An 8,239-nucleotide genomic window follows, 5' to 3' on the forward strand; every position below is an offset into this window, starting at 1 on the left:
CCCAAAAAAATCATGTCGTTGTTGCAGAAGATCTAGGCTGAAAATGTACTTTTTATATTTTTAGAATTTGCGATATTCAAGAGTAGCTAAAAAAAAAATAGCCTTAATGTATCCATGGATTAAACATTGCAAAAAGTTAGCTATATTAATCAAATAGCTAACATAAACTGAATAATAGAACACTGAATATGGAGTTATTAAATAACTTAGGGCTAACGAATATTAGCCTAAATAGTACTAGAAAACAGGTGATAAATGGCTTAGTTAAACACTATTAAAAACAAAAACAGCCAACAGGACAGAAAAAATGTGTCAGAAAAAAATAATCTATTTTTGAAAAACTGCTATCTCAAATTGTATTTGTATCTCTTTCAATTCTTCTTTAAGAGATGTTCGTAGCTTAAGTAAAATTGACCCATAATTAAGAGACGCACTTTTGTTAAAATGAAAGTAAAGATTAAAAATACAGCGTAAGAAAGGTCACAGAACCTAAGATCTGACAGGACCTATTTTTAAAAAATCGAGAAGAAGCGAGAAGACGGCGTCGCTGTGTTTCCAGGACAAATGAAATGAAAGTTTCACAACTACTTTCAACTTTGGTTGATACGTTTAAAATTTTAATATGACGTCAACGGCTGAAGGTTGATACGTTTAAAATTTTAATATGACGACGTCAACGGCTGAAGATGAAATAAATTCAGCTCCTGCCAGGGGAATACCTCTGCAGAACAAGTGAAAAAGGTATGTTGAGGTTAACAAGTAACTTTATGTTGACTAGAATGAAGTAACGTTTTTAAAGCCATTTTACTTTTCTTTTCTTTCTTTAGGTTCGACTTAATAAAAGACATAATTGTCTTCTGTGGTTCCGAACTGAAGAAGGTAAGGATCCGATTTTATTATTTCACAGTCACTTAGTTTGTCTTCATTTTTGTGAAACATGAAGGGCAGATACGAGAGTTTTGTTGTGGGCATTAGCTGCTGTAAGCTAAACTCCATGCTAATTGGAGTCAGTGTTGCCAAAAAGTCGTTGCTGACATTGCATCCTGCTGCAACTAGACATTGTGCACTTTCGGTTATTTAATAGAAGTTACGATTATTGAGAAAAGTAAGTTAGGGTAAAAACGCTAACTTGTTTGACTGATGTTTTTTTATGTCAAAATAACATCAGATTATAACTAATGCTATCGTCGAACTCATCCACAGTGTGGATGTAATAAAGAGCCGGCTATTTTAAGTGAAGGATGGGAGCCGGCTCGCGGACGAACTTGAGGTGGCTTTTTTTTACTTTTTCTTTTCTCTTTGGGAAAAGTACCTGCAGGCGCTGCGGGCGTTGGCTACGCGTGTCACATGCATTCTGTGCAACCAATCATGTTTGGATTGACAAGGATCATACCACCAAGCAGGGAGTAGATCCCAGCCTAATTCGTGTGAATTTTTCCAAGGATCATACCACCAAGCAGGGAGTAGTTCCCAAAATTCGTGTGAATTTTTCAAGCTCACTTAGAATTTATTTCAACGTACTTCCAACCAGGATTGAAAAATGATCTTCCTGGAAAAAACTCCCATCAGGCCATTATGTTTACAAGAACAGAATCAATTTTAATAGGTGTATGTGTGTGTGTGTGTTTCTTTTTCAAAGTCCAAGGTGAAGATAGTAAGGCAGGTCAAGTTTGTCTGGACTGAATATTCAAGAATATGACAATAGCACCATAACAAATAGAACACACACCTCATGCATCTGGTGATATGAATATTCACGTGTATGTATATATATATATATTTATGCTGTGAATATGGTAGTGAATATATGACTATATATGGAATTCTTTATGCTTCTATGCACAAGTGTTGACTATGTTTCTAGTTCACAGAAGAAGCTGCTGTACATCAGTGAGGAAAACAACAGTGGTTCTCAAATGGTCAGGAGTCAGGACGCACGTTTTACCTGAGGTTTTAGTTTTCACTTAATACGAAATATCCCAGTGAGAAATTGAACCAGCGCTTCTATTTGTAGGATTTATGTCGAAAACAACAAAAAAGTAATATATATTGTTTAGTTTTGTCAAATGTTTGGCCATGTTATTTGTCTAATTTTAAAAGCATATATTTATGGTACATATTTATATATTAAATACACATATATTTACATATGTATTATATATGTTTACACATATAATGCATTTTTAATATCCTTTATATTTTATATCTTCTATAATTCTGTATTTGTTTTTTAAGATAAGAAATTAAATTAAAAATTTGATTTCTTTTTCTAAATTGTATTCAGATTTAGGAAATTAGATTTAAAATTTGGTGTTAAGGACTAAAAGTGATATTGGTGAACTATTTTCAATTTTCCAATTTCTGACTTTCAGAAAACAGACTAAGTTCTCTGAAAAAGTTTAAATAAAGGAAAAAGTATGTTTGTTTTAAATCTTGGGTCCAGGGTCGAGCTTTCACTTTTAGTCAAAATACTATATAATAAAAAATAAGAATTATAATTTAGGTTCATTGTTTTGATATAAAAAGTAATTTAGATTTCTTTTTTATAAACATATTTGACCCTACAATTTAATTTCTGCAAAAAATACTTAATATATTCCATAAAACTAAATATTGTCTTTTAAATATCAGTCCGTATTTGTCAGAAGGAAAAATCGTGGGAGTAAACCCCATTTTTCCTAAATTATAAAATACATTTTAAAAAAATTAATAATTTAGAAAAAAAATAGTGTTCTTTTTTTTTTTTTTTTCCTAAAATTAATTTAAGAAATAAACACTTGGTATAGTTCTTACTTTACTTTGTCCCATGACCCAACTGTGGGTCACGACCTACCATTTGAGAGACACTGTAACATAGCATTGGTGAGACTGTACTGCTTGTGGTACCCCTGGCTGCTTGTACATAGTTTCCTACCAACTGAAAATCCTAACAGTCAAACGTCCACAGTGCATAGAGCGTTTAGATCCGTACCTTCAGTGACACTTGAATTCATCATCACCTTGAAATGTGCAGTTCTACAGATGGCTGCACCTTAAATCCAGTGATCAGCAGTCACTGCTCCAAATTCAAACAGCACAGTATTTCTGTTCACAACCATTGTCTGAGGCAGATTATTAAAAGTGGGGGGAGGAGGTCAGTACCTGAGTCCCCCACTGTGTACACAACAGGCCTTCATATTGTTCAGTAGTTTTAATAAGTCGACACACCACGGTCAAAATACCAGATTTTTTTTCAAGATATTTGATGTCCATACTCAGACCTGTGATCTGCACAGATGTTTTCAGTGTAACCCAAATTATATTCAAATCAACTGTGTAGTGTATATAGTAGTTAGTAGTATTCTATAGTAGTATTATAGTGATGTTAGTGCCATCAGTTAGGATCAGGTTTTGTACCAGGATTTTCCTGTTGTTTGGTGAGATGCCTCTAATTTCATCTGGGCTGGACTTTAATTAGACCAAGGTTGATTTTTCTTTTTTCTTTCCATAATTCTAAAATATTGCAAAAACAACAATAGAAATTACTGCTGTCTTACATGCACTGAACAACAAAGACATCAATCTGAACATTTCTTCAAATTTCCATTTGTCTGAGCTCAAAAACTTAATTTACTTAAAACTTAATTTACTCTAAAAAATTGGCGTTGAAGCCAGTTTCTCAGGCATGTTTACGATGAGTGAAAGGCTACAAAGATGACTCTCCTAACTCTCCTCAGTTAGTGTCAGTAAAGGTAAGAAAGTACATTTTCAGAGGATGCTGTCTCTTTTTTTAATATACAAATTGGCATTCTAACAGGGGTGTGTCGACTTTTCATACCCACCATACATGGCTCTACTGAAGCACGCCTCAAAGAAACAACACGTCATGTCGGTGAAAGTTCCATGAAAACAAAAGAAAAGAGTTTTACAGACATTCTTTGGTTGAGTGTGAAAGTAACGTTTCTGTGCTTTAATTCAAATAATTTGAATTTGGTTGATGCAAAATGTCCCAAAAACAAAACAAAGAATAACAAAAAAACAAAACAAAACTCAGTCAAACACTGGCTTGAGTTACAGAGTGACGGGCCTCCACTAAACTACAATATGATTTTAAAATCTCACAAAGGAATATTTAATATTAATAATAACAATAAAAAAAGGTCTAGTGATTAAAAAGGTTTGCTAAAGCTGATTGTACACAAACATGAATCTCTGTCTCCAGGCGGCCTCATTGGCCCCCGGCCCCCGCACCCACCCAACCTCCCTCCTCCCTTTGCACCCACCGCTCCTCACACTTTCTTCTCTCACTTCTTCTTGGCAAAGCGACTGAACATCTTCTCTTTCTCTTTCTTTGCAGAGGTGGGCTCAGGGAGGGCAGCTGAGGAGGAGGAGGAAGTGGTGGTGGTGGAGGAGGAGGGAGGGGGCAGACTGCGGGCTCTGGCTCCTGAGGGCCCTGACTCTGCCTCCTCCGCCTTATGAATGGCTCTATCCATGGCCTGGCTCCAGAGCTGCAGCTCGTTCTGGAGCGAAAACACACAAAAACAGACACCGACCACAGGTTGAAAAATGGAAAGTTGACGTCAAAAGGTTTTATTTTTACCTATTGGTTCCATATGAAAGTAATTAATGATCTGTTATTGTTGTTTTACTCTAGTAAGACGTCCAAAAATGGTCAAAAATGTCTTATGCTGTATCGTAAGGTGTCCAAAACCATAGTTTTCAAAAATGTCTTAGTAAAGTAGTGTCGAAATGAGTCAAATATTTCAAAGCTTGTGCTTATTAATACTAAAACACTTCGTCTGAACACAATAAAAACTCACCTCGTCTTTACACTTGAACAAATATTCTCTGCCATCTTCAAGACTGTGGAGCAGAAAAAACACGGAAACCTCAGATTTACTGTGTTTGTGTCCTGAATCACTACAGAACTATCTATTAACTTTTTTTAAAATCAAAATCATCAATCACAGTAGCTTCAACCCTTAATTCACACTTTCCTTAGTGTATTTTTTATACTTTTATACTATTTTTTTTTTAGTTAGGTAAGCTAGTAAAGATACCATCACCTTTGCTAGCTTTAACCTCCAATTAGGCTAACTTTTAGTCATGTTGAAAATAAAAATAATAAAACTAAGATAAGGTAGTTATCCATAAGTTTAAATTAAACATATGTACATATATATAATGCTGTATGTTTTAGGTACATTTGAGCTACTATTTTAGCTAACTTTTGCCATCTATATGAAGATATTTTTATGTTTGCCATTAAATGGCCAGTGTTTTTACCTGTGTTTTCTAAATATCTTTGACTAACCATGAACTGTTTCTGCAGTTTTTCCACTGCACCTTAAAGTGACTATTTTTGACTATGGTTAGACGTTTTCTTTAATAACACTTTGTTTTTTATCCAACTTTTTCAACCCTCTGTTTAACACTAATTCAAACTTCACTCACCGTAGTTTGGCAACATTCCTCTTCTTCTTATAGTTGCTGAGACATTCCCAGTTAGCGTTAGTGAGGGACAGCGGTGTCTCCCCCTGGTATGTGGAACCATGACCAAAGCTCTTGGCGTCCTTATAGGCTGAGAGCTGACCAGGCGTCAGCACACAGTACAGGTTGTTCCAGGACCTGAGGATAAACACAGTATGCTAACTAACCTTTACCTTTTTGGCAGTGAAACTTTAAATTGTATGTTGAATGACTTGGCTAACTTTTAGCCATCTTTTGGTCATTAGATGATTTTTGCTAATGTTACTTCAACCTAATTTTATCACTTTATTTTTCCTTTTTTCGTTAGCTTTAGTTTTAGTACTTTACCTACTGTTTACCCATGTTTAGTTATTTTGCGCTAAATTTACGTTCATGTATTACTTCAGTCACTGTACTTGGTGAATTTATATTTAAAATAACATGTTTAGATCAGCATTTAGATATTTCCTGTTCAATAATTTCCATATACCTCAGATTGTATTTAATTAGCTTTTTTGTCTAATATTTAGCTGGTATATTTTGGCAAACGTTTAGCTGCATTATGGCTATCATTTTGCTATTTATGATATTTATTTCACTTTCTGTGTCTTTTGGAGTGTTTCTGACCAGCGCCTGTGTCCTGTGCTTGAGGTCGGTGTACCTGTTGGAGGCTCTTTTCCCTGAGCCGTCTACGTCCAGTTTACGTTCCAGCATGCCCCCCTGCTGTACGCTCTGATCTCTGAGCGGCTCCACAGGCATGGTGGCAGCCTTCTCTGGCTCCTTGGGCATCGCCACAGAGACTGATGGCTCCAGCTCTAGAGAGCCGCTCTCTCTCATCTCTGACTCAATGGGAACGGCAGAGTCAGCAGCAGTCGTGTCCAGAGGACGTGAACTGGGTTCACCTGCACCAGACTGAAGACAGAATAAAAGCAGAGAAAATGACCGAAAACCCAACCTGAATGTTTACAGACGACAAACAGAGCAGACTGTGACCTTGACTAATGCAGCAATTGTCATTTATTATTTAAGAATAATTCCAAAAATGTTCTCTAGAGGTAAATATAGTTAATTTCTGAGTACAAAAAAAAATCAAGGTGCTCTAATAAAGTAAATCAAACTCAGGCTTAGAAATTGATGATTGTTTGTCAACCAATCACAGTGCAGTTTACATTTACTCAGCAGACACTTCACTACATTCACTTCAGTCATTTTTGGTTAACATTTTACATTATTTTTGTTGAATCATTGGGGTCATTTTGACTAAGTTTGTCTTTGGAAACTTTCTTTTTTTAACTGTTAATGTTAGGTATTTCCTAGGCTAATTTTAGCTCTATTAGGATGGCTAACCATTGGAACATCAACAAGTTCTTGCCACTTTAATTGGTTGATGTCGTTTAATCATGATGTTTCAAGTGTTTTTAGTCACAAAACACAAGCTATAGTTTTGGCACACAACAATACATTAAGGAACTCCTAAGTATTTTAGCACAGAGTTGCTGCTATGCCACTGGCTTGTTAGGTCATCGTCATCAGATTAACACATATATAAATGTAAACTGAAACTAATATTATGTGTATATCTGTGACTTACAGACATAAATATGTTGTTTGTTTTAACTTTGTTTTGTTTGTTGTTTGACAGACATAAATATGTTGTTTGTTTTAAGATCACAATTTCCATGTTTAACAGCAAATTTGAATTTTTACAGTTGCTGCTGACTCATCACATTCCCAGTAATGAGACTGAAGGACAAATCAAACACAACACTACCTCAGGCCTCGGTTGTTGGCAGAGATGCGGCTGATTTACAGCGCGTTTAAACAGAGGTCAGAACATTTTCAGTTTCATCCAGAAGCAGCGTAGAGTGCAGTTACCAGAGTTTGTTCCTCTACGGTGCACAGCTGAGACGACTCCTCTGCGAAACCTGTGTCTTCTCTCCTGCAGGACAGACAACAGGACAGAAAAAAACTCTTAGAATTAAACTAAGTTTTTTCCCAACTTGTTACATTAATTTAAATAAAATTCCAAAAAAATGAAAAATTCAAAAAAAAATTCAAAACACTCTTATTTGATGAGAAACGTGCAGAGAAGATGAAATTTTGGAATTTCTTTTTCCAAAAAAATGTATCAAAATTTTTTACCATCTGTTGAAACGACAAACCAAATTAACAATTTACTGAAAAATTCCAAATAAATATTTTCTACAATTTTTTTTTCAAAACACTTATTTAATAAGAAACATGCAGGAAAATATGAAAAAAAAAATTTTCAAAAAGTTCCATGTAAATGTTCACCCTGTGACCACGTGACACAAAACTTGAATAAAAAAAAATTATTAAAAAAAAATTATAATTTTTTTTAAAACGCTGTTATTTGAAGAGAAGATAAGATTTTGGAATTTTATTTTCCAAAACTTTTTTTATACTTTTTTTGCTATTGCTGACATGACACACCAAACTAAGAATTTACCGAAAAATTCCCAAAAAAAAATTTTCTAAAAAAAAATTTTTTCAAAATGCTCTTATTTAATGAGAAACATGCAGAAAAACTAAAATTTTGAAAAAAAAATTTTCATGAACATTTTTCACCCTGTGACCAGGTGACAGCCAAAATTGGGATTTTACCGAAAAATTCCAAATTTATCATTAAATAATAAATGCTCTTATTTAATAAGAAACATGCAGAAAAACTAAAATTTTGAAAAAAAAAATTTCTAAAATTTTCATGACAATTTTTCACCGCGTGACTACGTTACACCCAAAATTTGGATTTGACCGAAAAATTCCCAAA

The 8,239-nt window shown here is 34.5% G+C and overlaps 1 protein-coding gene across 2 annotated transcripts in view; it reads right to left on the reverse strand.

The window, feature by feature from the left end:
* Window positions 1-3,744: 3,744 nt before the first annotated feature.
* sptb (spectrin, beta, erythrocytic) overlaps window positions 3,745-8,239 on the reverse strand; it is a 45,112-nt gene continuing 40,617 nt past the window's right edge. For both annotated transcript variants that reach the window (XM_008311842.3, XM_017036008.2), the window contains 5 exons: window positions 7,324-7,387; window positions 6,110-6,360; window positions 5,434-5,607; window positions 4,800-4,842; window positions 3,745-4,499 (listed from right to left, as the gene is read on the reverse strand). In XM_008311842.3, the coding sequence (XP_008310064.2) occupies window positions 4,284-4,499; window positions 4,800-4,842; window positions 5,434-5,607; window positions 6,110-6,360; window positions 7,324-7,387 (748 nt within the window). In that variant the 3' untranslated portion in view covers window positions 3,745-4,283. The remainder of the gene's footprint in view (window positions 4,500-4,799; window positions 4,843-5,433; window positions 5,608-6,109; window positions 6,361-7,323; window positions 7,388-8,239) is intronic.

Source organism: Cynoglossus semilaevis, chromosome 1, assembly GCF_000523025.1.
Source record: "Cynoglossus semilaevis isolate Cse_v1.0 chromosome 1, Cse_v1.0, whole genome shotgun sequence".
Classification (NCBI taxonomy): Eukaryota; Metazoa; Chordata; class Actinopteri; order Pleuronectiformes; family Cynoglossidae; genus Cynoglossus; species Cynoglossus semilaevis.